Below are 16,367 nucleotides of genomic sequence, written 5' to 3'. Positions count from 1 at the left end.
ACCCTGACAGTGCCTTGACGTAGCCTTCCTCTCTCCCCGCGTCCCACAGGTCCTGGACTCCACGTCGGAGTCGCGGTCCCCGGCACTCACGGTCAACCAGCTCAGCATCCTGCGGCTCACGCGGGTCTACCACAACGCCAGACTAACCTGCCTCGCCTCCAACAACAACGTCACCAGCTCCGCCAGAGCCTCCGTCACCGTCAAGATGAACCGTGAGTAGCTGGTGTGTGTTGGTGCGTAGTGGTGTGTGTTTGTGGGTGGTGTGATAGGAGTGGGCGTACAAAAATAGATAAAATGCCAGCATTGTCGTGTTTCAGCCATAAGCATTTGTTAGGAAGATGGAGAGATGGAGAGGCGAAGAGTGAGTAACATGTCTTTTACAGGAACATAAATAATTATTTTGCCTTTTTTTAAGACCTGCCTATAGCGCAATAGGCTCTCTTGAGGGGCCTCTTGGAAGACCCATGCCCGTTAGTGGCGCAGGTTAATTTTATCTATAGTGGCTGCCGTGATGTTTGGCTCTTGCTTGGCCCATGCTAACCCCAGTACTTCACTTGGCCGAAATTCCTGAAGATAGTGTTGACTGAAGACCTGAGCAGCACTCGGCGATGGTTGAAAAGTGTCAGCGTCTTTCGGTGAAATCGAATCTCGGGATATCCACGTGCTCACTGTGACCGCTCGGCCACCGCCTCCCCATCTGTTTCATTTTTTTTTTTCTCACTTCCTCGCCCACACGTGTCTTCCTCATCCAGCGCCACTGCCACCACCATCGTTAATGCCTTTCAAAACTAATATAGATGAAGTCAACACCAGAATAGAAAAACAAGTATCGGCAAATTAAAAAAAAAAAACTTATTTTAATAAGAATCTCGTGGTTATTGTGTGTGTGTGTGTGTGTGTGTGTGTGTGTGTGTGTGTGTGTGTGTGTGTGTGTGTGTGTTGCTGCAGGGTGTTGCAGGAGTGTGCCGGCCACGTGGATGCATAATGGATGTCCGGGACGCACCCCAAAGGCCCCCGCGTGGATCAAAGCCGCGCCACACTCTGGAAAACACAATACTAACGTAAGGTAGATGCAGTGTGTGTGTGTGTGTGTGTGTGTGTGTGTGTGTGTGTGTGTGTGTGTGTTCTATTAAGGATTACTGCAAATAACTAATACCACGCAAAATGGGTGCTGTTTTGCCGGAAACTCGACTGCCATCAGATTCAAGATAAATTATCTGTTAAAAGGTTGTGAGAGTCGCGAATGAAAAGGGAGAGTGATATTAATTAATGTAATGTTAGAGTCGCTGGCGCGTGGGCACGTTGGCTGCATGAATGATGATAAAGAAGAAAATAATAATAAAACCTTCAAACTTAAATATGGCGTAATAGCGCAGCAAAAAAAAAAAAAAAGTACTTCTCGTTGCCATCAACTATTTTTTCTCGTTATTCTATTCCCGACAATCTGACTCAACCACTCTTCCTCACTCCTTCCTTCCGTCCCTCTTGTGTTGGTATAAAAAGGAGTAGAAAAATAATGTGTGCATCGACCACTTAACCCCCCACCCCCCCCGTTTTATCATCTCTACGGCTAACAGCGAATTTTCTGTTCATCTACGCCTCATTTTGAAGTTTTCCGCGCCGCCGACCTCCAGAGGGACATTTCACTGACGCTGCTTTCCTGCTAAAACTTGCGTAGGTGTAAGAAAAGACTCGCACGATGAGCTGGATGGAACAATGTTACTTCTGGCACAGAAGAAGGTGGAGGTAGGGAGGCCGGGATGAGGGCGTGTTGATGTCTGTGGAGTGTCTATGTAAGGGAAGGAGAGTGTGGTAATGGGGTGTGTGGGTCAAGGGAGGTCATTGTGAATTGGGTTAATGTTTGTAAAAGTGTTTATCGGAGAAAGTTGGAGGTACTGAAGTGCAGTGTGAGTGCTCCGGTAGTGTTCAGGGCGTGCATGAAGACTTTCCGGATAACCTACTCTCTGAAGGTTAAGTATTTACTCCTGGAAGCTTTTACAATGATGCGTAGGTGAGGCCAGAGCGTGCACGCCAGGTCATAGCAAGTGCTTCTAAGGCCCTTACACGCAGGCGGTTTTTGCCGCTCCGGCACATGCCGCGCGGCTTAGTTTTACATTGACTCTTATGGATGCATTCACACGAGGCCTGAGCGGCAGTCTTGCCGCTCCGGCAGCCGCACCCTGTCATACTACCAGCAAGACCGCAGCGGTAGAAATGCCGCACAACGGTTTCGGTGGTCATGTGTTGCTATGGGCGCCTTCACACATCCGGTGTTTGCCGCGTGCGGCAAGGGATAGTTGTCTGTCAACACTGGGAGAAAGGGCACGCGACCACTTTGTCTGCATCATTGGAAAAGCTGGTATGCACTATATTTTCCACCTTATGAACTTTCAATTAATGTATATTGAAAATGTAAGTGTCTTACATATTATTTCTGTATACCTCTGTACAACAAACATCTGCAATTAAATTTCAGGGTTATGGCTAATTTAAATTATCATGACACGGAACTGTTGATCTCCGAGATTGAAAGATGGCCTTGCTTGTGGGATCCCTCAAGAGAAGATTACAAATATGACTGAAGGAGAGCCCGAAGCGGATGCGGCAGACGCCGCACTTGACCGTGGATGTCCAGTTGCCATGCGGCTGCCGTCCGGCATGTGCCGGAGCGGCAAAAACCGCTCGTGTGAAAGGGGCCTTAGGGCCATCCCTCCCCACCAAACCTCTAGGCCAGGACACACAGGCTGTAAACGAGACCCTGGAGGCGGGGTGGTAAGGATGACCCGACCACCCGACCCACCTCTGTTCCAGCAACGACATGACAATTTGATGACCAAAGGAGGCCGGGTCGTTTTGAAATCATCGGAAACGAACGATGTGTCATGCAGTTCTCGACCGTCACAATTTCAGTTTCTCGAGGAATGGATTAAAAAGAAGACAGGTCCTCCTTTACCTCCCTGACGCGAATTGAATTGAAGGCCGCGTGTTTATTTTTCTCTTCAGCGAAGCGACGGGAATTAAAGAAGGTGAATTAGATGAGATGAGTTGGACATGTTCTTAGGTAATATTTTCATGAGAGAGAGAGAGAGAGAGAGAGAGAGAATCTTCCCTGTAATTAAGGCTCCTTCGTCAAGTTGGAGCAAAAGCTGACATTGGTCGGGAGTCAGGATTATACTTCTCCTGAGACACTGAGGCTCTAATAAACCCTCCCTCCACTTTTTCTTTTCCCCCCTGATCCTTTATTTCTTTCTAAATAGAACTGCTCTTCCTACTTGCGCAAACTCTTCATTCCATTTTCCCTCTTACTTCCCTGCTTCTCATCCGTCACACAATCTTTCATCATTCCTCTTGCCTCTCCTCCTTTATATCCTTTCACTCTCCCATTTATATATGTACGTTCCTGTTACGCTCTTCCCTCTTGCCCCTCAGAACCTAAGAACATAAGGTGCGTTGAAGCGTACACATGGCAGCTCATTTTAAGCTGTCACCTTTGATTCTCCACATTCTTGAGTGGAGCCTGCCATCGCTGTTTTTTTTTTTTTAAACATTTCGGACAATGGCACCGATAGGCTTTTTTGATGAGGCCTGGTGGTCGGCCCCAGCCCGTTGTGACGACACTGCCCCGTTTATTGCTATAGTGGTATCAACACTCCAAAATCCTTCTCTCAATACCAGCAATATTAGTAATAACCAAACAGTTATTTGGTTTATCCGCGGTATTACCAATCCTCCAAGCATCCTGTTCCGATTTATACATTGTTACCAATATCTCAAACAGCTTTTCTACATTTTTACACGGTTATCAACGCCTAAACAGTGTCTTTCTATCAGGGTAGGGTTACCTACACTCTAACTTAGTTGTCGTACTTGCATGCTTTTACCAGTCTTAAACATCTTTCCATCACTCCTCACCAGTGCGGCCCTCATTGACGAAGATATATTGTTATCGACACGCCAAGCAGCATGTTCTGATTTCTACTTTGTTACCACTATCCCTGCATTGTTGCCAACACTCCAGGCCCCTCAGTTCCACCCCCTCCTCCTCCTCAGTGCGGCCCCTGGTAACGAGGATAGAGGCCCCGCCCAAGTGGCTTCGGGTGGGCCGCGAGATCGAGATCTCGTGCGTCGTGGCGGGCAGCAGACCACACCCCAACGTGACCTGGACACTCGGCACGCTCACCAGCCTCACGCCCCTGCCGGCCAAGGTAAGCTTGCCTCCCTGCACCGCTGCTTGTCCTTCCACGCCCCTGCTGGCCGAAGTAAACACGCCCTTCCCTGCCTTTCTGCTTGTCCTGCCCACGCCCCTGTTGACTGGTGTGTGCCTCATTCTCTCCCGACTCCGCTACTTGATTTACTCACGCCCCTGCTGGCCGAGGTAAGCATGCCTGGCTACCTGTATCAGTATGTGTTTAAGGTCCTGTCTTGCTGAGGTAAGGCTGTTGTAACTACCTACTTCATGCATCCCCCTCTCCCTCCCTTTAAGTGAGGGAACTACGTGCTTCAGCAACTCTCTCGTCAGTTGAGAGAAGCCTGCTAAACTACCCTCCTCCTTTCCTGGATCACTAGAGCCTATCGCTATCCCTAATCAGCCTGTTTACCTCCCAGCTCTCTCTCTCTCTCTCTCTCTCTCTCTCTCTCTCTCTCTCTCTCTCTCTCTCTCTCTCTCTCTCTCTCTCTCTCTCTCTCTCTCTCTCTCTCTCTCTCTCTCTCTCTCTCTCTCTCTCTCTCTCTCTCTCTCTCTCTCTCTCTCTCTCTCTCTCTCTCTCTCTCTCTCTCTCTCTCTCTCTCTCTCTCTCTCGTGTTTTTTTTTTCACTACGCGATTTTTGTTTCCTTTTCTTCCTTTCCTCTTTTTCTTTGTCTTTCTCATGTTTCACTTTCTTCCTTCCTTCCTTTAGCCCTCCTTGTATCTCTCCCCCACACCTCTTCCCTTCCCTCCCTTTCCCCAGTCACACCCCTTTTTCTCCCCTCGCTTGAAAATAATAAACGGGAAAAAGTGAAATAAATTGAGCATATTGGCCTATATAAATTGCTTATTAATTTTCCTTTACGGATCTCATTATAGTCTTAATTTTTGGCATTTTTTAATGAGCATATATTTTCACATTTCCTCTCGTAGCGAAGGAAAATGTAGACTCTTGTTAAATGCTTGTGTTCTCAGTATTGCACTTGTGTTTAAACCTCCATGAATGTAGAGCTTCACATGTTTATTGTTTACCGGCAACAATATATCCGTGGAGTGCGACAACGGTTTTCTTTTTCCAGATCGTAATTGTTTTTCTTCACATTTAATTTTCCTCGTCACTCAACGCCCACGTAAATTTCCCATTGTTCATTAAGGTGTTCTGCAGGTGCGCGCCGCTCCTCGCCCACACACCTGCCCTGAACGGAATGGAAGGAACAGGGAACGGAACACACAACCATTGCAGTGAGGGGTTACGCGGATATATTTTGTGCCCAAATTATTATACATTATTCTATTCGTATCAAAGCCTGGCGTTCGTGTGTGTGTGTGTGTGTGTGTGTGTGTGTGTTTGTGTCAAGAAGGGAACGAGGGAATGAGTGATTGTAGGGAATAATGAAGAATGATGAGTATGAATCAGGAATACGTGGAAACAGTCAAAAGTTGTAAAGAAAGAAGAGAGAAAGAATTAAGATGAAAAACCGGAAACTGAGGAAGATAATTAGAACGAGAGAGAGAGAGAGAGAGAGAGAGAGAGAGAGAGAGAGAGAGAGAGAGAGAGAGAGAGAGAGAGAGAGAGAGAGAGAGAGAGAGAGAGAGAGAGAGAGAGAGAGAGAGAGAGAGAGAGAGAGAGAGAGAGAGAGAGAGAGAGGAGGATGAGGGGAAGTAAAATGAGGATTATCTTATACATCGTTGTCTGGAACATAATGCCATAACAAAGACTTCAAACAGATGACCGAGAAAACAAAACAAAAAATTATGTAAACGGTAAAGTACATTTGTGTGACTGGATGTAGCTTCGTCGTGATAAACAGTTGGACGAAACAGCGTATTGTCGCCCCGCCGGGAAAGCCTCAGCACGTAGGTAATGTGAATAAATGTATAGAAAATTAGGTAGATGAACACACACTGATAGACGAAGCCTCTAAACACCAGCACCAGTAACGCCGCCCCCTGTGAAAGACTTATGTCCCGCTTACGCCGTGCCCATAAGCCTTGCCGACACAGTGCTTCAAATACGCAGTCACACCTACGCAGCCACTCTTGTGCCGCCACACCTACACAGCCAGACCTGTACTGAGTGACACATGTGTTCAAAGCTACACTTACGTATGCCTGCGAATAAGTGTAGGTAGATGTGAAATAATATATGTGTTGTGAGTGACTATTTCGGTACAATGAATTACGGCACTTGATTTGTCTGTTGAACACACACACACACACACACACACACACACACACACACACACACACACACACACACACACACACACACACACACACACACACACACACATCTCAGGTCATCAGGATCAAGTTTATTTTGACCGGCGGTAAGAGTCGTCTCGGGAATCAGTACTGAAGCTCACCCGGTCAGCGCGTTTTGTTCACCACTCAGGTAAACGTTTTTGAAGAGAAGTACAGAAAGCCGAGGTTGGTGAGGAGTTAATTAATCCACACTCGGGCACAATGCTTAGTCAGAACCTCCGTTATCCCCTCGTGACGCCGTGAAATAGGCGGAAGGTGAGGACAATGTGTGCTGCCCCACCAATCCAGCGATGTAGCAGCGCATGACTAATGGACGACGAACGTGTGAGAAATCACGACAGTGGATGGTTCGTGAAATAGAAGGAAAGTGGAATTAATGCATGTTTCCTCACTTATCTAGCGAGGTGGTTCTGCATGGTGAGTGTATGAGGAATGAATGACTCTGGGTACAATAAGGAATAGGAGGAAATGAGCCATAAATCATGCCCCCCAGCTACCTAGCGATGAAGCAATGCGTGACTAATAATGCATAATGAACGTATGAGCCTATGAGCGGCGCGTGGCGGCGGGCACAATGGAGGAGCGGCGCCGGGTGATGCAAGGCTTGGATAGGTGTGACGCAGATTCATAACACCACAAGCTCCTTGACGCCAAGTCTCGCTTTAGTTCGTCCGGGTGTTGTACACTCTGTAAAAATATACTATCGGTGCACAGTTTGACAAAAATATTATCACACAGCGGCTAAACTTATAGCTACCCACCAATGTTATGGAAGCAGCAGCCATGGCAGACAGAGAACCAGGTGGAAAGATTGAATTAGAACGTTTGCCGCGGCAGGAGGGAGTAAACCTATCAGAGAAAAATGAACACGTTGAGAAAAGTTTTCATCTTGCACCGACTATTAATAACACAATGATGGGGAAATGACCACTATAAGGTAAGTGCGTAAATAAGGGTGACATCCATAATATATATATATATATATATATATATATATATATATATATATATATATATATATATATATATATATATATATATATATATATATATATATATATATACCCTTTTCTTCCTTCGGTACCACTCTATCGTGCCACTCCTCCTCCTCCTCCTCCTCCTAATCATCATTATCAAAATCATCATCATTATCATCATCATCAGCAGCAGCATTATCACTACCACCCTCCTCCTCCTCCTCTTCTTCTTCCTCATGCCCCTCCTCCCCCTACAGACGGAGCACGGGGTCAACGTGAGCACTTCATGCGTCAAGGTGGTCGCCTCCCGCCGCCACCACGGCCAGCGCCTCACCTGCACCGCCGTCAACCCGCTCTTCCCCGGCGCCAGACTCTCCGACTCCACGCTGCTCAACGTCACCTGTGAGTCCCTGCACACCTGTTGTGCCTCTTTGCCTGTTGCGTCTGACTTTTTTTCTGTGTGTGCTTGTGTTTACGGCCCTATTCTCAGTATTCTCAGTTCATCGAACTAGTTCGAAAGGTCGTAGTCCTGTATTCCGAGCCGTTGATATTATTGGAACCTTGGATACACATCATCGCTAGTCCAGATCATGTGAAGGTTATCTTATAAAAAAAACATCAAAAAATATATCGATGAAAATATCCACGAAATGTGTTACACATCAAATTTATGACAGTATTTTTTTTTGATTGATGCTCTCATGCTAGTGACTACATAGAGGAAGGTTTGGTGAGACGTTCATAATCTGAGTATTATGGGGAACTTTCCTTGTCCCCAGATGTTTCCAGCAAAAACGTCTTCCTATTCATAGAGCATGAAGTAATTCTTATTTAAAGCATCCCTGAATATATTTTGTTTTTACTTGCTAAAGGTCATGTTTTTAAACATTATTGAGAAATATCCATGCAAGACCCTCATCCCTTCACTGTGAACGTGGCGCTTCAACGACTCTGGTCATGGATGCAGGACTTGGTGTGATGTAAAATTGTGAGTTACCTTGAAAGCCACTCATTAATTAAGGATTCTCAGCATGGCTTCCGTAACAAGATATCTTGCTTATCGAACCTACTGATCTTTTATACAGACCTCTTTACAGTTTGGACTCAGTTATCTCATTAGTAAATTTGCTGACGGCAGAAAGATTGGTAATTCGGTCCTCACTGACGAAGACAGACAAATCCTCGAAGAAGTTTTGCATAAAATTTCAGCTTGGTCCGATAGATGGGAGAGGTCCTTATATATTGATAAGTGCCATGTTCTTCAAATTGGTACAAAAATATGAGAGGTTCGATTGTGAAATGCGTGGCGTGAAACTGAAAAGCGTCCAGTGTGCCAAGGACCTGGGTGTCAAAATCGCGTCGAACCTCAAAATCTCAAAGTAATGCATTGATGCAGCAAACAAAGCGAACAGAATGCTGGGCTTCATTAAGAGAAACTTTTGATTCATGAATAAAGATGTAATACCTCCACTTTACAACAGTTTAGTCAGATCTCATTTAGAATATGCGGTACAGATTTGGTCTCCCCATCACTCGAAGGACATTGCAATCTTAGAAGGTCTGCAACATAGGGCAACAAAGATGATCTCTTCCCCCGAGGAAACTAATCGTATGTTTCAAAATACTCAATGGTTTTACATATGTGGACAATTCCAATTTGTTTTTTATATGTAAATTTCAACCCTTTAACTAGTATACTCCGGAATAGCTGTACGTCCAATTTATTTTCTCCTTTCCCTGATGATTTTCTTTCGTGATTACGAGAAGTAATTGCACAAAATCTAAGTGTAAACAAATAAATTCAGACTGTACCAAATTATTTTTCTTCACCAATCTTGTAGCGCGAGAATGAGATAAACTCCCACCTTCAGTGGTCCAGTTCAGTACGATTAATTTATTAAAAAACAAGCTCGATCGCCACGTTCTTCAACTTTATAGACACTAAAGTCGCAATGCAAAGTCTTGGTGACAGTAAACATTAAATTTAATAGGATTTCACTTAGGTTCAAGGACAGATCACCTAATCTGGACCATGGGGTCTGTGTAGTCCATATATCTGTGTAAATTTCGTCCCTTTTACTAGTATACTCCGGAATAGCTTTCGTCTAATTTACTTTCTCCTTCCCCTGAGGTGATTTTCTTACGAGATGAATATCCAGACACGTCTTGAACATTAATTGATCACACTTTTTGGTTTCTCTTTAACCATTTGTAGGAAAAGCATGTTAAGGGCCTTACTTTTTATATTATTTTACCTTTGGCTTACATGCCAGGTCTCCCAACAAAAAGAAAGAAAACTATTTGTATTTATCAGCAGCTGTAGGCATTTTTAGTCTTTTTACGTGTTTTATGAAAAGCCTACTTTCTGCCTTTCATGGAACTTTGTTCAGGGCCTGCCTCTCTATACGCCTATGTACTCCTGCCTTTGCTGATCTTTGCATCTCGACGTTCCTCTGTAGTGGCTGTGTGTGTGTGTGTGTGTGTGTGTGTGTGTGTGTGTGTGTGTCCTTGAGCTGCGAACTCCTACTTCCTAACATATTTACAGCACGTGTTTCCTTCATACAGGTGTGTAAAGTTTAGACAGTTGTTGGCTACCTGGCGCGTGTGTCTAATTGGCGCTTCTCGTGTCGGCTGTGTCTGAGAGAAGCGTGTTTGCCCGGCCATGTTTGACTCGTGTATAATTACTTGTGTTGCCAGTGTGTGTGTGTGTGTGTGTGTGTGTGTGTGTGTGTGTGTGTGTGTGTGTGTGTGTTTAGCTATTTTTCCACTGCAGTGTTATTTTTTTAAAGTTTCGGCTTTTCTCTTAAAATAATATGTCAACTTCTTTACCAATTATCCATATCAGATCATATACCGTTTTCGATATATATATATATATATATATATATATATATATATATATATATATATATATATATATATATATATATATATATATATATATATATACCGTTTTTTCTCAAATATCTTTCAAACGAAGACTCGGATCAGCATGGTGCTTTGGCACATTGTTTCACACACTCCGCTAATTTTCGACGCTATTGTGCATTGCCAGATGCGGTTAATTATGGCGTTTACTCATGAATGTGATGGCAAAAACCTGCGTGAGCCACTTACATATTCGAACAGGTGAGGCGTGACGTATTTGTGACGTGTATCAACCAACTACCTCCATCCCTGGCTTCCCCTACTCCCATCCCTCTCAGACCAAAACTCACTGTTTGTCATCCATATCGGAACAAACGACGTAAAGGCAAATCGCTCAGAAGAATTAATGGAAAAGTATCGTAGACTGATCCGACAATTCAAGGAAAAAAACTAACATTATAATGATATCTGGTATCCTCCCGCGGATGAGAGAACGTAACGCTTTTTACAGTAAAGCCTTCAGCACTACCAACCGACTAAAGTCATTATGTGGTCAAGAAAATGTCGAGTTTTTGAACTTTTGGAATAACTTTTGTAGTGCAAATGACTTGTACGAACGCAATGGTGTAGCTACACCTAAATCCCGCCGGGGCGGCTAGACTTGGAAGACTTCTTAGTGAGCAGGTGTCACTTTTCAGAAAAAAAACAAAAAAAACCCGGCGAGCCCCGACAGAGAACGCCACGTAGACAATCAAAGGACCACCAACCAATCCCACCATGACCATATAAACGCATGTTATGTAAATGCCCGCAGCATTCGAAATAAATTCATAGACCTGGAAGAACCTGCTGTGACGGAAAACTTCCACATTATCGCCGTCGCGGAGTCATGGTTGAATACAAATAACAGAGATTTTATTGCCGAATTTAACTTACCCGGTTATTCAATTTTTCTTTGTGACAGAGAAAACAGAGTTGGTGGCGTCGTTTTATATATTCGAGCTGGTTTAAATCCGTGTGTTATCAAAGTAGAAAGAATAAATAATATGGACACCGTTTTTTGTTGAAATTAAAAACCGTTCAAGTAAATTAATTATTGGCATTGTTTATAGACCTCCAAACCAAGAAATTGAAATAGACAGAAAACTGTTCGAACAAATTTCTAACATATGCAATCAATTTGAAGCTGTAAATATGGGAGACTTTAACTTACCAGTAACGAGTTGGGGAGACACGTTAAATATACACTCAGGTCACGATCTATACAGTAACTTATTAGAAAGTAACATAAAGTAACATAAAGTGAGTACATAAACCAACTCGCGAAAATAACATACTCGATCTTGTTCTCACAACTAAAGACAGCCTAGTTAATGATCTCATTGTTGGTACAGAATTCAGGGACAGCGATCATCAAATTATTACGTTTAAAATAAAAATAAAAGGGGACATGAAAACGAGTGAATGGAGAATACCTGATTACCGACGTGCGGATTTTGACAAACTAAAAAATTTACTAGGGAATGCAGACTGGAGCGAAATTTCTGCAGCCTCAGATATAAATAAAGCTTGGGAAACATTCACAGACACTTTAAGTAGAGCCGTGAACTTATGCGTACCATTCCGTAGAAGACGACCAACAGCCAGCTGGAAGCCTAAGTGGTGGAACAATCAACTCAAACGCCAAATTGATAATAAAGATCGAGCGCGTCGCAAATACTTAATTACAAATAATGAAACTGACAAAATTGAATTCCAAAGATTACGCCGAGAAACGAAAGGAATCATACGTCTCAATAAAAGAAACATAGAGCTTCATATTGCAAGCGCCAGCAAAACACATCCTAAAGAATTTTTTGCCTACGTAAGAAATAAAAAAAAGCTCTCACCCCCAATATTGGCCCAATAGCTATTGTAAATGGTGAGTCCACAAATGATGATAAGGAAATCGCTAATGTACTGAATGAAAGAAATCTTATCCGATAGGCAACCGTAAGCCCAAAGATATATTGATGACATATCCTTGAGTAGTATTACCGACATTGTAGAAAGTGATATAGTACAAATTATTGATAATATTTAAATAAACAAAACGCCAGGCCCAGATAAAATATCCCCGCGTATTCTTAAAGAGGCAAAACATCAGATCAGCAAGACCCTCTTGATCATATTCTCAAAGTCGCTAAACACAGGAAAAGTACCACTAGAATGGAAACTCGCTATCGTAACTCCTATCTTTAAAAAAGGCAACAAGTCACAACCAAGTAATTATCGACCGATCAGTCTGACGTCAATCGTGTGCAAAATTTTGGAGACGATCATTCGCGAAAAAATGGTAGTTTTTTTTTAAGATAACAGACTAATTAAGGATTCGCAACATGGTTTTCGAAACAAACATTCCTGTTTGACTAACCTCGATTTCTTCAGCTACATCTTTAATGTATACGATGAAGTAAATCAGTAGACATTATATATTTGGACTTTCATAAAGCATTTGACAAAGTCCCTCACAATCGCCTCCTTAGTAAATTGCAAGCTCACGGTATAACGGGTAATATCCATAATAAGTAGCTCAAAGACTGGCTTACCGACCGTAAACAGAGAGTTGTTATGAATGATATATCATCTGACTGGCGAGATGTCAAGCGGTGTTCCACAGGGGTCGGTGTTGGGACCTGTTCTGTTTTTAGTGTACGTAAATGACATTGACGAGGGGCTATCGTGTAAAATATCGAAATTTGCAGACGACACAAAAATAGCCAGCAGAGTCACTACAACAAATGATAAAGAACACTTTCATGCTGATCTCGAACGTTTAAGTAGTTGGGCATGAACATGGCAAATGGATTTCAATTTTGAAAAGTGCAAGGTTATACATATCGGAATCAACAACGATCGTATTCATTATCAAATTAACGGAGTGCGACTTTCTGAAGCCAGCAAAAAAAAAAGATCTTGGAGAATAATAATTTCGAACGATCTTAAACCGAGTCAACATTGCACAGAAATAGTAAAAACTGCCAACAAACTGATCGGATTTATTGGTCGTACATTTGAACATAAATCAGAAAAAAGTAATATTGACACTGTACCATTCGTTAGTTCGCCCACATCTTGGGTACTGCGTTCAGTTTTGGTCTCCCTATTACAGAAAAGAAATAGATAAACTCGAGAGGATGCAGCGTCGAGCTACAAAATGATCCTTAGACTGCGAAATAAGCCGTACGAAGACAGACTTAAAGAACTGAACTTATTCATCTTATCAAAGCGCAGGCTAAGAAGTGACCTTATCGAAGTGTTTAAGATGTTCAAGGGATTCGACAACGTTAATGTTCATGATTATTTTACAGTCTCTCAATCAAGCGTAACAAGAAACAATGGATACAAAATAAAGAGAAAGCGTTTCATTCAAAAATTCTGAAGCACTTCTTTCTCCGTGTCATCAATGTATGGAATGGTCCGCCTCAAAAAAAACGTCCAAAGCGGGAACTATTTGCACGTTCAAAAAATAGAGACAACAATTTAATGAAGCGAACAACCGTTATTTTTATCGGTCTAACAGAGTAGAAGAAAGTAGTGTCGTCGTAGTCGATCTGATCTTCCTTCTCCAAAATAAAAATTGTAGTTTTCTTTTACTACATGGTATTCTTCCTTTTCTTGCCAGCTTTGGCTGGAGGGACTGGTGGGAGGGGAGGAGCCTTCGTCTTTGCTGTCCTGTGTCTCTGATTGAGTAGAGTAGATGGTAGCAAGAACAAACAGGCTAGTTACGACCAAGAGGTCTGTTGCTGTTTGCTTTTCCTTTGTACTCCTTTGTACTCCTCTTCCTCCATAACGTTTTGTTAGTCGTCGAAACAAATTTTTTTTCACCTTAGTTTCAATGCGCGTAGCCTAAGAAACAAATTTGATGAACTGAGATGTCTTGCTCTAACAGAAAATTTTGACATAATTGCTATAACCGAAACATTTATCGACGCCACAAATATTGATTTAAGTTCCGAATGCAACATAGATAGCTACAGACTCTTCAACAAAGATCGTGTAAACCGTAGAGGCGGTGGCGTCGCCCTTTATGTCAAAAGCTATTTGTAACCCACTGACAAAACACCGGGAAACAGTAACGTTGAACATTTGTGCGTGCGAGTAAACATTGCAAAAGTCAATTTAAATATATTTGTCACCTATAGACCTCCCGGGGAATCACTCGATGACGACCTTGAAATGTACAGCGTCTTAAGGCAGTCACTTAATAACAACGACTCATTGATATTAGGAGACTTTAACCTCCCCCATATCGACTGGGCGACACTGTCAGGTACAGAAGGCGAGTCACATAGAATGATCGAATTTCTAGAAGAAAATTATCTAAGCCAAATGGTTTCTGAGCCAACTCGACAAAATAATATACTCGACCTTGTTATAACGACCCAAGATAACCTAGTCAGTAGTGTCACGGTAGGAGAACACCTCGGTTCTTGCGACCATAAATTAGTGCGCGTCGACATTAGAGCTCAATCATCAGTGACTGAAAATAAAGTAAAGGTGCCCAATTTCAAAAGAGCTAACTTCGTAGAAATCCGACAAAAACTAACAGAAATACAACTATCAGATGACGGCAACGTAGATGAAGCCTGGCTAAACCTTAAAAATCACTTACTCAGCAGAACACATACGTCCCCTTGTGCGAGAAGCGAATTAACACTAATAAAAGCCCACCGTGGTTTAATAGCGAAATTAAACAATCTGTCAATGAGAGAAAATTGTTTTACAGGTTAAAGAAAGAACAAAGCACGCCCGAAAACATTAGACTTTATAATGATGCCAGGCGACGAGTAAAAAGACTAGTAGGTCAGGCAACGCGTAGATATGAAGAAAATATTGCAGCCAACTGTAAAAATAATCCGAAATCTTTCTTCAGTTACATAAACAACAGAAAGGCGATCAAAAGTGGTATTGGACCTTTAACAAACAGCGACGGTGCACTAGTGACTGACAGCCAACACATTGCAAACCTCTTAAACAATTACTTTTCCTCGGTGTTTAATACTAACAGTCTTCCTCTCGCTACCAACAACACCAGTACTATTGTAAATCTCGAGCATGCATTGCCTAATTTTGAAATAACAACCGATGAAGTCCTTAAAGCTCTCCATTCATTAAAACAAATAAAAGTCCCGGACCCGACAAAGTATATCCTATACTGCTTTAAGAAACAAAGAGCGAAATACTCTCCTCCCTCACTACCGTATTCAATATGTCCTTGCGACAAGGCATCGTCCCTTCGGATTGGAAAAAGGCTAACGTGACACCGATTTTTAAGAAAGGAGACAAAAAAATACCAGGTAACTACCGACCCATTAGTCTAACTTCAATTGTAGGTAAGCTACTCGAGAGCATAATTAGAGACAAAATTGTGAGTTAACCTCGAAAGCCACTCATTAATTGGGGATTCACAACATGGCTTCCGTAACAAAAGATCCTGCCTGTCAAACCTACTGACCTTTTATAACGATCTCTTCTCAATTTATGACGTAAACAAATCAGCGGACGTAGTCTATCTTGATTTCCAGAAAGCGTTTGATAAAGTCCCACATCATAAATTACTTTATAAATTAAAGCAAATGGGCATTGACGGTCAAGTAAACCAATGGATCGCGAATTGGTTGAGCAACAGACAACAAAGAGTAGTGATTGACGGATTTAACTCAGAGTGGGCGCCGGTCACTAGTGGCGTCCCTCAGGGCTCGGTTCTTGGCCCAGTGCCCTTCATTATTTACATCAACGACGTGGATGTTGGACTCAATAATCGCATTAGTAAATTTGCAGACGACACAACGATTGGTAACTCGGTTCTCATTGACGAAGACAGGCAAAGCCTCCAAGAGGATTTGCACAAAATTTCAGCTTGGTCCGATAAATGGGAGATGCCCTTTAACGTAGACAAGTGCCAGGTTCTTCAAGTTGGAACAAAAAATAAGAAGTTCGATTACGAAATACGCGGCGTTAAACTCACAAGCGTTCAATGCGTTAAGGACCTGGGGATTAAAATCGCGTCAAACCTCAAATTCTCACATCA

The 16,367-nt window shown here is 42.7% G+C and overlaps 1 protein-coding gene across 4 annotated transcripts in view; it reads left to right on the top strand.

Moving 5' to 3' along the window:
* The window catches only part of LOC127008872 (nephrin-like), a 289,486-nt gene that overhangs the window by 212,846 nt on the left and 60,273 nt on the right, over positions 1-16,367 (top strand). For all 4 annotated transcript variants that reach the window (XR_007761400.1, XM_050881286.1, XM_050881275.1 and 1 more), the window contains exons 7-9: positions 50-212; positions 4,051-4,205; positions 7,684-7,828. Coding sequence is in view for 3 of the 4 variants with exons in the window: in XM_050881286.1 (XP_050737243.1) it covers positions 50-212; positions 4,051-4,205; positions 7,684-7,828 (463 nt within the window). In the remaining variant the exon portion in view is untranslated. The remainder of the gene's footprint in view (positions 1-49; positions 213-4,050; positions 4,206-7,683; positions 7,829-16,367) is intronic.

This window comes from Eriocheir sinensis, chromosome 4 (genome assembly GCF_024679095.1).
Source record: "Eriocheir sinensis breed Jianghai 21 chromosome 4, ASM2467909v1, whole genome shotgun sequence".
NCBI classification, from domain to species: domain Eukaryota; kingdom Metazoa; phylum Arthropoda; class Malacostraca; order Decapoda; family Varunidae; genus Eriocheir; species Eriocheir sinensis.
Note: the sequence above shows the minus strand (reverse complement) of the source record. Positions and strands in the feature narration are given on the sequence as shown.